A 13,229-nucleotide genomic window follows, 5' to 3' on the forward strand; every position below is an offset into this window, starting at 1 on the left:
CGCATGTTGAAAAATCCCTTTCGATCCACTTTAGTGGTCAGTTGCAAGTAGACTTTGCAGTTGCACACAGTAAAATCCAGTTGCAAAGTGCACAGAAGGCAGATTGTTAAGCAGAATTATTCAGCGTTTGTAAAAGTGCCCAACCAGGTCATATAAGCACCTGTTGAGAAAGTGGAAAGAGGAGGAGGAGGAGCCAAGGTGCTTGACTGGACCCAGGGCCAAGGCGGAGTCGTAGCTGCTCCCAGGCTGTGCAATCAACACCTCTGGCACCCACCTTTGTGCCTGGAATGGTTTCACTGCTAGTTCTTAGGATGTGCTGCCGCCACCAATGTTTTCCAAGAAAAAAGACTGGGGAAAACTTCCCCTACCCGAAACCAAGCATGCTCTGATTCCGCTGTTTATTCTGACTTTTATTTAATGAACATTTAAAAAGACGCCACTGTTGATTTTTTTTTCTTTTTGTGCCAACAGCAATGAACATTTAAAAGGAAATAATACATTAGGGAAAACAATAAACAAGTGTAGTTTAAATGTTATATTCAGACTTAGAACTTAGTGTGGCATTTATTGTTATTGTACTAATATGAGTGAAATTTAAAGACTATACCATGGACTTCCTTTGCACTGTTTAAATTGCAGAAAAAAACCCTGAAGTTACTGAAAACTGTTGCCGCTAGTTGCATCATAACCAAAGAACTGTGTATGGGATGCTGTGGCTGTCCACCCATCTGTTTCCACTGAATTTAATCCTCTTCAAAGGAAATCATTGGCAGTGCCATCCTTAAATGGAATCACATGACCCAAGAGAAGTATAACTCTGTTAAGGGTCAGTGGGATGTTGTGGTTAAGAGAAGGTGCAAACCGGGTTTGATTCCCCGCTCTGCCACTTGAGCTGTGGAGGCTTATCTGGTGAACTAGATTAGCTTGTGCACTCCAACATAGCTAGGTGACCTTGGGCGAGTCACAATTCTTCGAAGCTCTCTCAGCCCCACCTACCTCACAGGATGTTTGTTGTGGGGGCGGGAAGGGAAAGGGGATTGTAAGTCCCTTTGACTCTTCTTACAGGAGAGAAAGTGGGGATATAAATCCAAACTCCTCCTCTTCAAACTCTAAGGATAGTACTGCAGGTCAGCCCATTTTCGCCATCTCTTTCTGTAGCCTCACTTCTGTTACTTGTTAATTCATTGTCAGGTTAAAGATTACAATGTTCCTTCCACCACGTGACAGGAAACATATAAATATGAAACATTGTGCTGGTTTTGATCTGACCTGGCCAGACAGTCAGATGAATTTGAAGTTGATTTTTTAAAATCAATTTACCAATCAATAAAATGCACATGTACTCTTTACACAATCCCTGGGGGCAATCCTGTATGAAAAATCCATGACAACTTTGAAACAATGAAACTCGCCCCATATTGCATAGGGAATGGCATCCATTCATTGCTATTTATTGTATAAAACCATGAAGTCTTTAGACACCAGAACATTTTCTACAGAAAAAATAAAATACTGGAAATCTTTCCAGGAAAAACATCCACTACGAGTCCGCAAACCAAATCAGTGCCAACATGCCTGGTGCAAGAGCCAGTGCAAGGTAGTGAGAGAGCTGGCCAAGGACCAGAGGGATCTGGATTCAAATTTTGACATTGCTGGGAAATTCATCGGGTGACCTTGGAACTGTCATTCTCCCCCAGCCTAATCTAGCTTACAAGTCGAATGGAGGAGGTGGGAGAGCCGCAGACCACCCCCATTTTGGGAGGAAGTGCAGGATAACAATAGGTGGCTGGGGTGGCTTGAACAGTCTCAGATTCCTCATTCAGCCAGTCCTTCCTGTTACTGCAATTTGGACAAACTTCTCATGTATGCATGCCCTAATTTAGTAAAATGGGTTAGAACAGGGGGTCTGCAACCTGCGGCTCTCCAGATGTTCATGGACTACAATTCCCATCAGCCCATGGTGGCAGGGGCTGTTGGGAATTGTAGTCCATGAGCATCTGGAGAGCCGCAGGTTGCAGATCCCTGGGTTAGAAGCAATCAGAGGTCATTTGCCATCACCTGCCTCCATCTCATGCCCCGGGTGTCCTTGGAGGCTGTCCATCCAACTACTTGCCTGGGACGAGGCTCAGAGTAACTGGCTTAAGGCCGCCCAGCAAGGTTCCATTGCAGAGCGGGGATTCGAACCTGGATTTCCCAGATCTTAGTTCGACACCTTAACTGCTACACCATGGTGGCTCTCTCTCTTTTTTTTTGCCTGCCTTATTCCTGCTCAAAGGCCAGGCAGAAATCCTAACTTTGGATCCCAGAGCTCCCTTTGCCAGGAGCTCCAAAAGCATTTGAACACACTGAGCATGTGTGAGAACCTCCTTCTAGATGACGTCAAGGCTCCTGCGCCCATACATGCCTACCTTTCTGAGCTCTCTTCCATCCTATATGTTGCGGTGGTTGTGATATCTTCTCTCAGGCTCACTGCCAGCGAACTAGAACATGATGAAAGCAAATCAAAGCAACCCTGCAACATTTTTAAGGAAGGCGACACAAAACGAAAACCAGAAAAAGCCCAGGGGAAAAAGCTGAGCTGACAAATAGAACAGCTTTAGTACAGAGGTTCAAGAATATTAGTTTGCTGTTTTGGAGGCGTGGGTAGTTATTTAGACAGAGAATGCTAGAGAACGGCTTCATGCTACTTCCTCTTGGCTCCAGTCTCTTCTCTGTCACTGGCCTGAATGATGAATCTCCAAAGAGATGAGTTAAAGACCACGTGGTCATTAGCAACATCTAACTGTGAAAGCTGGGTGTTCAGCTCTCACCTCAGTCACCATTTCATTTGACAGGGAGGCGACCCACTGGTTTGGGCAATGCATCCCAAGCACTGTGTTGGAAATCTCAGTTGTGATTAATATATCACACTTCTGATAAATGCAGAGTTTGCAATAACGAGACAGAGCCAGTTGCTTAGTGTAAGTGAAGTTTACTAACTACAAGATAGGGTAGGGGAACTTGGGAGGCAAAACAAGAAAATATCTCTGCAACTGGCTAGCTTCATTAGCTAGCCCTCAGCTTGAATATCACATGACTAAGCACGTGCAGAGAGCAACAAAGAATATATACCCATTGTCTAGGTGCAAACCTGCATGTATCCCACACCAGGTCTGCTTGACCAATAGGGGTCAATTATCTGGTCACTGACTTCTGACCCCACTGACTAATTAGCATGCACAAAATTAACTCCTTCATTGCTGGATTGTGTGACTGGAACTTGCCAAGTACCAACACACTGTCACACTGTGACAGAGGCAGAACTGGGCTCCTATGGCCTGCAAGGAAATTCCTTTGACCAAGGAGGAGTGACCTGCAAACATCTCCAACCCTGAACTTTTTGCAGTACATCTGCTCTGCAGAGTGGCAACTGCCTTCCTCATGACCTTCCTCATTCACTCCCTCCCCACCTTGCAACAGGATTCTCTTTAGGAAAAACACAACACAAGACTGCAGGCGCTCTTTACCTCCTTAGCTTTTGCTCCACTGGGGTATCTTCTCTCATTACTCCCGAGCTGTTTCTATCATCCTTTGAAGATGAATGCGAGCTGAACAGCAAGATAAAGCAAGACACTGTCTCAGGATGTGACTTCTCCAGCCCAGGGAGTCACTCAGCAATGACTGAAGGTACAGTCGGATTCACGCTGACACAGGAGTTCACATACTTTGTGGTTGTTTTTTAAAGGCCCGGCTTCTGGGGTGAGGCGAGCCCAGCTTCCCTCCCCCTTTCTTATTAACAGATTTGCTGCTGCTCCATAGTTCTGGTGGCCCTCCAGAAGGAGAGAGAGGCTTATTTTGTGCCATTCAGGGCCTTTGCCCAACTTTGGTTGAGGAGCCCCCAGCCCTGACAAACACTGTCTAGCTAGTTATTCATATTCAGATCATTTCCAGACTGGACTGTTGCATCACATCTTTTGTGAGGCACATTAGAAAACTCATCAGAATCTTTAAAGGGACAAAACATGGCAGCTTCGTTATTTTTTGGAGCTAGCTATGAAGGCGCTGTGGTGCTGAACAGCCTACTTCGGCTGCCTGTTTGCTTCTAAGCACTACACAAAAGCACCTTTAAAGACTTCAAAGTGATAGCGGAGCCAGGAGAGAATCCCGCTCCTGGACTATGTCTGAACTAAAAACGATTGGAAAATTTATTTCTGTCTTGTATTTGTTTAGGTAGGAACTGATTTGTATTAGGTAGAAATAGGATTTGTAAGTTTCCCTGTATTTGTGCTTGTATGGAACCTCCTTGGCCCACCCGGACTTATCCCATTCACGTGTAAAGTCCCCTGATGCACACGGACAAAGGGAAACCTCAGCCGAAGCGCCTTGCCCTGCCTAATCTCGTCAGCAGGCAGATAAGGGGACTCTTTTCACGTCATTGCCTTCTTTGCTTCCTGCCCCGGACACTCTGGAGAGAAACTCTTTGTGTGTCCCAGCCAGTGATGGACACGCCGTCATCGCCTCGCCTCTGCTCTGGCCTTGAAACTTGAGAAAGAGGATGCATATCGGACACTGATTGGTTCCTGCATGTTGCAAAATGAATGATTGGTTGTTTTTTTGAATGGTGGTGGGCTGTCTTTGGTTCCTCCCTGGCTCCGGCCGACGGAGAAAGTGCGTACTTAGAGGATTGTAAGGCAATGCTAGGCAGCGCCAGTGTTTGTGCTTGAAGGGAGGTGCTGACACTTGTAGGTCAGCATCTCAATAAATCTCTTTTTTATATATATCCGAGCCTTGTCGGGTCTTGCCCAGGTTCCTGAGCGCTGCCGAGGCGGAATACTTCTAGAGCAAGGAAAGTGTTACCCTGAGCAGCTGGTAACAGTTAGGGGGGCTCGTGGTCGGGATTTTCTCTGAACCCTCTGGGAGAACCGGTATTGCTCTCAGGAACCGAACCCGACTGGCGGAGTGGAGGCAGTTCCGGCGAAGCGGCAGTGGATTTGCAGTGGTTCCAGATCCCGGAGGTCTCGCGAGTGGAGGTTGTGGAAGCCCTCTGCAGGACAGGTGAGACGGACCTGAAGGGGAGAAGAGGAAACGGGAGATCCCAGAGAGAGAGAGAGAGAGAGAGAGAATTTCGGTGGGAGCCATAAAGAAGGAGCGGAGGGCCTGCGGCGTTAAGGGGTTGGTCGGGAAGGACAAGAAAGAACCCAGGCCAGGTTTAAACCCAAGCGTGTCCTTAGGCTCAGGAATTTGGCAAAAGCGGTTTTGTCCAGGAAGGACTGGAGCGGAGCTCCAAGTCAGGCGCCAGTGCTTTGAATAAGTAGTTATGCTCAGTTTTACCAAGGCAGAAATGGGAGTCTGTGGATCTAAGAATGGAGGTTCCCAGTATCTGCCTGAATCCACCCGTTGGCTTCGTCACCTGTATAACTGGGATAGGCTCGGTGTAAAGCCCTGTCAAGGAAGAAGTTTTGAGTCTTGGTGCAGGGGAGAATGGAGTCAATTATAATTTGTCGGCTGGTTCTTGGGTGGCAACAGGTTCCTTTAGTTGGCCCATCCTCCAGAATCTTTATCAGGCTTTGAGGAGTGCAGGATTGAAGAAGCAGGCCAAAACATTAGATAGAACTTTTATGGAAATATATAGAAATCCTAAAAGTTATTCCTGCATTCAGGGAACTAAGATTATGCTAGTGGTGGAACCAGGAGTCCACGGAGAGTCTATAGTTTCAGGAGCCACCCCCTTGGATATTCACCCCCTCCCCAGACAATTTGCTGGATTTTCCTGTCCTTATGAAAGCATGGCCTCAGCCACTCGGGCCAGCCATAGTAACGGGATTCATTAGTTTCTGGTCAGCCGTCTGCCCTCCTCCAGCGAGGAGATGGACCCCCTTCCCCGGTCCCATAGCGATGTGCACCCTAGTACTTCCTCACCTTTCCCCAGAGGGGACTACACCTCCTCCCACAGCTAGGGAAGGAACCCTCAGCTCTCCTCCTTTGACCCCAGAGAAAGCACACTTAACTCAGATGCTAGAGGATGTGGCCTCACGGGTAAGAACATGCAGTCTGCCCTTAGGAGTTCCCCAACGTTGCAAGCATTGTCCCACAGTTGAGTGCTTCCCCTCGATGGAATCAGTAGGGGGCTTCCCGTCTCTCCCGTCCACCCTGTCTACCAGCTCGGGGAATGGCGGCCACTGCCCGTCCTAGGGTGCACGCCCTCCCAACCCGCCTTCAGGTCAGAGTGAGCCCAATGCCCAGATAGTGCCGGCCGGGCATGTATCCCATCCGCGCACTCAAATGGGGATGGCCCCAAGCGGCGAACCCGCTCACCAATACGTTCCGCGTCCTTTTACCTCAGATTTGTATAGTGGAAGAGATCCCTTCCGTATACAACTGATCCTTTGACTATGACCCAGCTGGTGGAGTCTATCTTCGCTACTCACTTGCCCACTTATGCTGATATCCAGCAATTGCTGAGACTTCTTCTGACTGGGGAGGAAAGGGCCCTAGTTATGCAAGCAGCTAAGATAGAAGCCACCCAGTATGTAGATGATCACCAGGAAGGTGCAAACCCCGCCACGCTGGACCAGGTGTTTCCCGATGTAGACCCAGGGTGGAATGTTAACTTAGAGGCAGACCGAGACAAGTTAGGGAACTACCGCTTTTATTATCAGGACTCGAAATGGCGCCCCACGCCATGATCTGTCGAAGCTCCACCAGCTAGTTCAGAACAAGGATGAGTCACTGGCCGCTTTATGGAACGCATCCGTTCCGAAAGTGCATAAATGGACACGGTAGATCCCACAGATCTGGTCTACCGCCCCCTGCTCAATAGTGTGTTTATTGGAGGAAGCTCCCCAGATATCAGGAAGAAGTTGAATAGGATCCCTGACAATACCCTTAAGGACCCAGCAGATCTCCTTAAGACTGCCAATAATGTGTACTTTGAGAGGGAGGAGGTTGCGCGGGATGCGAGGGAGAAGGCAAAAGAGAACCGCCACCGCCAATTAGTGGGAGCCTTGCAGGCAGCTGTGAGCACTAATCGGGACCCTGGGGTCGAGCCACCTTATGGGAATGTACCCAAGACCGCCCCAAACGGTCCGATGGCGCCAGCCCTAGATCAGATTCAAAAATCTCTGCAGGAGGTTGTAGGAGCACTGAGAGCCACTGTGGGTGGGAATCGGGATTTTGGCAAGAGCCTGGGTTACCAGGGACTCTCCCGCAGTCCACCACCAGTCCCGCGTAAAGCCCCTTTCGATAGGGACCAATGTAGCTATTGCCACCAGCGCGACCATTGGCGCAGAAATTGTGCTAGGTTGGCATCGGAGGATCGCCGAGCCCCGCAGCGAGGAAACAGCTGCCAGCAGGCTTCTGCCCTGGTTCTCCGGCCTCAATCTCCCTACTTTGAATCCCAGCTGCAGTGCTCCCCAAACCCCCGCTGGGATAGTCAGAGGCCCTTCTTCAGGCGTGAGCCCCCCCGTTTTGGATTGGGCACTCGGACCTGGAGACCGGAGCGGCAGGCAGGCTCTGGGATCTTTGGGCTTGAACAAGCCGCCAGTTCTCCCCCTTGCCGGGTTGAGAGGACTCCCACACGTTTGGAATGCTCCCCTACTAAAGCCCAGCAACGGGTGGATAGGTTGGAGTCTTGCCGCTTGGCACAGCTTTTCACCCAGCCCGCTGCTGGCGGTGCCCACCAGCCCATTTCCAAAGCCCCTGTCCCGACTCCTAGTGCCCCCGCAGTGGCTGCTGGGGTCCTCCAGCCCACCCTGGTCCCGGAGGCTGCCCAGGCCTTTAGTGCGCCTCTCATGCATCCGAGGTGCTCCCCGCCGGCTCTGGAACTTCCTCCCGTGGCTGACGCCCACCCACAGGCTGCCCAGCCCTCTTCTGGCGCCTCAGAGCATATGCAAAGTTTGCCTCCTGCGCCCGCTCTCCCCTCTGTTCCCCCAGAGGACCCGTCCGCCCTAGTAGACCTGCCCACGGACTCGGTGCCTGTGTCAGAGTCGGTGGCGGGAGCCTCTGCTGCCCATTTACTGGAAAGGGATTGCCCTGTGGTGGCCCCGGTCGCCTCGCTTTCCCTATCTCCCTCCGACCCGGTGATTTCTGTCTCGGTGGGGGGCCTCTCTATCCCCATGTTGGTGGATACGGGGGCCTCCTATTCTGTTCTGAATTCTAACGTCCCGTTCCCACACACGGGTGAGGAGGTGCGCGTGGTGGGGGCAAGTGGCAAGATGCAGCTTGTTCCCCGCCTGGCTCCGACCCCAGTTTCCGTCGGCCCTGTGACAATCGAGCATTCCTTCCTTAACATGGAGGATTGCCCGATCTCGCTGTTGGGCTGCGACCTGCTCTCGAAGTTAAATGCCTCCATTTCGTTTTCGGATTCTGGCTGCTCATTGGTTTTGGATTCCGAAATGGAGGGGGAGTTGGCTTTTGTTGGTCCCGTTTTGGCTGCCCCTGTTCTGGAGTCCGTCCTGCAGGCTGTGGATCCGGTTGTCTCAGACACCGAAAATATTATTCATGCTCTCACTGTGCCCCCTGTCCGTGTTTGCTTGAAACCAGATGCCTACCCAGTGCGGCAAAAGCAATGTTCCGTGGCTCGAAAGGTGCGCCGTGGCTTATGGCCTACGCCCGATCACCTTTATGCGTTTGGGACTTTTAATGGAGTGTTCCTCCCTTTTTCGCACCCTGCTCTTTGGAGTGAGGGGCGACTGTTGCTCCTTGCATGATCGGTGCATGTAGGGTTGCGGCCTCTGAGCATGTGTGGAATTTTCAGCCTGTTTTGGCTTCGGTCCCATCCCTCCCGCTGCCTCTGAATGGCCCTGTTCCCCCGGCTACTGTTGAGGGAATCTCCGTCTCCATGCTTCGGATCGCAGGGGCTCCCCCCTCTGTCCTGTGTTCCCGAGTCCCATTTTTGGCTACGGAGAGCACGGCGGGAGTGGTGGCTACTGGTGGACGTAGTCCATTGGTTCTACGTTTTGTCTCCACCCCTGTCTCGGTCAGCTATGTGGCCCTTGAGTTCTCCCTCTTTGCTATGGTGGATTGCTCAGTCTCCCTTTTGGGTTGTACTCCCCTTTCTGACTTGAATACCCCCGCTTCCATTCTCTGTATGAGTCATTCCCTACTGCTAGACCTGGAAATGGAGGGTGTTTTTGCGTTACTGTCTCCCCCGCCTGCAGTCACGATCTCTGCATCGGGCCTCCAGGTGGTGGATTCTATCATGTGGGATGTTGCCACTGGTATTCAGGCCCCTACTGTTCCCTTTATGGAGGCACACGCGAGCCCTAATATTTTGCCAGCCCGGCGGCAGCCCTTCTTTTTCTCCTTCACGGTTTGGGTCGGCTTGCAGCTCCCCTGGACCGGTGTGTGCCTGTGAGTGGTCTTGCTGCCTGCCTCTTTTCTGTCTCCTCCAGCGCCTTCGCTTTATTGCTCCCTTTATGTTCTTGGGAGTTTTGGAGGTGTTGCAGTACGGGGTTCAGCGTGCCTGGGGCTTAGGGTTTTCTCTGAGATATTGCCTCCAGAGGGGTGAGAGAGTCCCGACCGCATTTAAAATGGATGCAATATCTCAGATCCAACCAGTCAGTCAACCAGTCAATTTTTTCCTGTTGTTACATGCACAACCTGGGGTCTCAAGAGGTACTTTGGTTATGCTGGGTATGTTGGTTTCCCTAGTGCGGCTGTTAATAGTAGTTACGGCCGCAGAGCATGTGCAGAGTTTTAGTTTCGGAACCTCAGTTAATCCTTTAGACAAGGGACCAGTGGCAGCAACCCCTCCGGGAGAAACAGACCCCAGGGCCAAAACATGTTTGGATTTTTCCAAGCCCGGTACCCCAGCCTCCAGCTCCAGAGTAGAGCCTCCTTTTTCAGGCGCAGTTAGGCTGAACAAATCTGAAAGGAGCTCTACAAATCCACAATGCACTAGGAATATTGGCACAGCTGCCACTGAAAGCCGCCTGTGGGGAACGAGAGGTCTGTTTCAGGGTGCCAGTAGGGACCAAAGGGGGGACGGAGCCCACTTATATGTTACTTCTCTTGCTTGGGTGTATGCTTTTGTTTGCGACATTTGGAAGGCTCACGCCAGCACTAGACCCATTTTGTCACCCGGGTGCTCAGGTTTTCTCGTTTTATTTTTGGCTATTATATTTTGGACAGGTCTTACAGACCCTGTTTTCAAACCGGACCTTCCCTGCAGTGAAAGCATTGCTTGTGGAACGGAGGGGGGGTGCGCAAGTGGGTTGGTGTGATCTATCATTATGGCCCTACTTATTGTGGCATAGGTCTCCTGTTGCGATTCCTAATGTCCCCCTTCTGTTAAAATCCATCCTCTGTGTAGGTGCTCCTCTGGGTTTTGATTCTGTCCTCTGCCAGCCCAGGTTGGTAGGCAGGTCCAGACATTGTGGAGCCTGCTTACGCTACGCTACTGACGCTGCTCGCCTACGCTAGGCTTGCTCTTTTGCCCTGAAGATTTTCTGCCCCATTCTGACACCTCCCCTTCTTCTCGGCTTGCTTGCCGGCTTACCCTTATACTGTATGTATCTCATCGAATGTTTAAGTGTTTTCCCTATGCAAAGGTTGTTTAGCAAGTTACATGGGAGGTCTCCAGGCACTTTACACCCTCACAAATTTTGGATTTTTTGGCGGCCCGGCGTGCTGGGACTTGGTCAAAAATTTCAACAGCAACAGATCTGGACAAGCCGCTGCTTTTGCGTTCATGCCCCGCTGCGCTGGGATGTCTCCAGAAGATCAGCGACCTGGGATAGATGCCGCTCGCCTCTGGTGATGAGGAGCCTGGCTTTAAAGATGCCATTGACCTACTTCGCTGCCAAGATGTGAAGAGCGGTGCCATGCCAGTTGACAGCCACCCGGCGTCAGAAGTATCGAAGGGGGGTGCAGCCTCCACTGACGTTTCTGTGTACGGTGACCCCGTACCCCGCCAAGTTACCCCGGAAATGCCAAGGATTCTACAAAGCGCAAGCCAGATTTCCCTGGACTGGAGCGTGTGTGGGTGTCGCGTTTGGGCCTCAATGCTGAGCTACGATCACCAGCTGCCTCCTGTCGCGAGATCCGGCTGTGTTCGAAACGGACCCTCGTTTCTACTACTGATCCTCACGTCAAGGTTTCCATCCTGGCGCCTGACGCCTCGGCCCTCAGCGTCGCCTGTGCTCAGTTCTTTAGGTCTCTCCGATTTCCGGGAATATCTCCAAATGCCTCCGACTGCTAATTCGAACGTTTCGAAAAGTGCCTGGACTACCCTTTGTTCCTTTCCCAGTTAGGTTTATGTGTGTGGTTCCCCTGATTTACTGGCGTGTTTTTGATGCTCTGTTTTGTATGTGTATGATGTGTTTTTAAAGGTCCCAATGCTCCCCGCTGTCTGCAAAAGAGCCTAACGCAGTTCCCTCGCGACCACTGGATCACCCGGCGATCCAGGGCTCCCTTCCCGGTACTCACAGGTTACGAAATTGTCTGGGCATTCACGCCATGATTGCCAATGGCGTGAAAGCCCAGAAAGAAATGATAGCCGGAGCCAGGAGAGAATCCCGCTCCTGGACTATGTCTGAACTAAAAGCGCATTGGAAAATTTATTTCTGTCTTGTATTTGTTTAGGTAGGAACTGATTTGTATTAGGTAGAAATAGGATTTGTAAGTTTCCCTGTATTTGTGCTTGTATGGAACCTCCTTGGCCCAGGGCAGAGAGCCATCTCTGCCCCACCCGGACTTATCCCATTCACGTGTAAAGTCCCTGATGCACACGGACAAAGGGGAAACCCTCAGCCGGCGCCTTGCCCTGCCTAATCTCGTCAGCAGGCAGATAAGGGGACTCACGTCATCGGCTCTTTGCTTCCTGCCCCGGGACACCTGGAGAGAAACCTTTGTGTGTCCCCGCCAGTGGACCGCGTCATCGCCTCGCCCTGCTCTGGCCAAACTTGAAGAAGAGGATGCATATCGGACACTGATTGGTTCCTGCATGTTGCAAATGAATGATTGGTTGTTTTGAATGGTGGTGGGCTGTCTTTGGTTCTCCCGGGCTCCCGACGGGAGAAAGTGTACTTAAGGGATTGTAAGGCTGCTAGGCAGCGCAGTGTTTGTGCGGAAGGGAGGTGCTGACACTTAGGTCAGCATCTCAATAAATCTCTTTTATATATATCCGAGCCTTGTCGGGTCTTGCTTGGGTTCCTGGGCGCTGCCGAGAGCGGGATACTCTAGAGCAAGGAAAGTGTTACCCTGAGCAGCGCGGTAACAAAAGGATTGGGATCATGGTACTTAAAGGGAACTTTAGGAGTACTGTCAGTGAGGCAGAACCAACTTTTCACCTGTTATATTAACAGGATAACTCCCATGTGCAATCTGCAAACATTCTTGAAGCTACAAGGGGGTGGGGGGTTGCACTGTGCACTGGGCACACACCTGGGGGCGCGTGAAAAATCGGCCCCAGGCCCCTCCCCCTTTCCCCGCCCCCTCGCAGCATCCCCCCTGCCCCTTCTCACACTTACTTTAGTTCCTTTCCTTTTTCAGAACTTTTTCAGGCTGCAAAAGGTCTGTTTGCAGTAAAAACGGCCTGAGGAACTACAGTTCCCAGGAGACCTTGGGGCTCTCAAGGTCTCCTGGGAAGTATATTTCCATCAGGCTGTTTTTACTGAGGACAGGCCTTTTGCAGCCTGAAAAGGTTCTGAAAAAGGAAAGGAACTAAGGTAAGAGTGGGAAGTGGGGAAGGGGGGGTGCTGCGGGGGGGGCGCCGTGGGGAGTGGGCTATGGGGGACGGAAAATTAGAATGCGCACTGGGTGCAGTTTGGCCCAGCTACGACTCTGCAAATGCATTTGTCTCAATTGCAACCCCAAGGAATTGATGAATTACGTCACGTGCGGCTCTAGTACATCATTGCATATATAACACCCCTCCTCTTGGCTTCTTTGGTGAGAACTCACCTTTTAGCCCGATGCCCAATGGACAGGTCGCTATCGGGCCCAGATCTCAGCATGCTGCAAGGCAAGGAAGATGGCTCAAATAATGTATATGGCTAGAGCCCCTGGCCCCAACCAAAGATGCAAGAACCCCCCCCCTCCAAAAAAAAAAATTGTCCCACAAGCAGCACACACATTCACCCAAACCCATTAATTTGCACAAAAGTGAATCGTAGCCCCACAGGGACTCTTTGGGTAGGGATTTGGACAAGGAGGAGCAAAAGCAGACCCTGGAGAGAGAGGCATTTCCAGCTGGCTGGGGAATGGCAGGCCGAGGGGCCACCACCCATTTCTAAGATCATAGGCAGCCA

The 13,229-nt window shown here is 51.1% G+C and overlaps 1 protein-coding gene across 1 annotated transcript in view; it reads right to left on the reverse strand.

Moving 5' to 3' along the window:
• The window catches only part of CCDC60 (coiled-coil domain containing 60), a 73,030-nt gene that overhangs the window by 7,219 nt on the left and 52,582 nt on the right, over positions 1-13,229 (reverse strand). Inside the window, exons 10-12 of the mRNA XM_048513656.1 lie at positions 12,883-12,936; positions 3,507-3,587; positions 2,409-2,480 (exon numbers count right to left, since the gene is read on the reverse strand). Of these exons, the coding sequence (XP_048369613.1) occupies positions 2,409-2,480; positions 3,507-3,587; positions 12,883-12,936 (207 nt within the window). The remainder of the gene's footprint in view (positions 1-2,408; positions 2,481-3,506; positions 3,588-12,882; positions 12,937-13,229) is intronic.

This window comes from Sphaerodactylus townsendi, linkage group LG13 (assembly GCF_021028975.2).
Source record: "Sphaerodactylus townsendi isolate TG3544 linkage group LG13, MPM_Stown_v2.3, whole genome shotgun sequence".
Classification (NCBI taxonomy): Eukaryota; Metazoa; Chordata; class Lepidosauria; order Squamata; family Sphaerodactylidae; genus Sphaerodactylus; species Sphaerodactylus townsendi.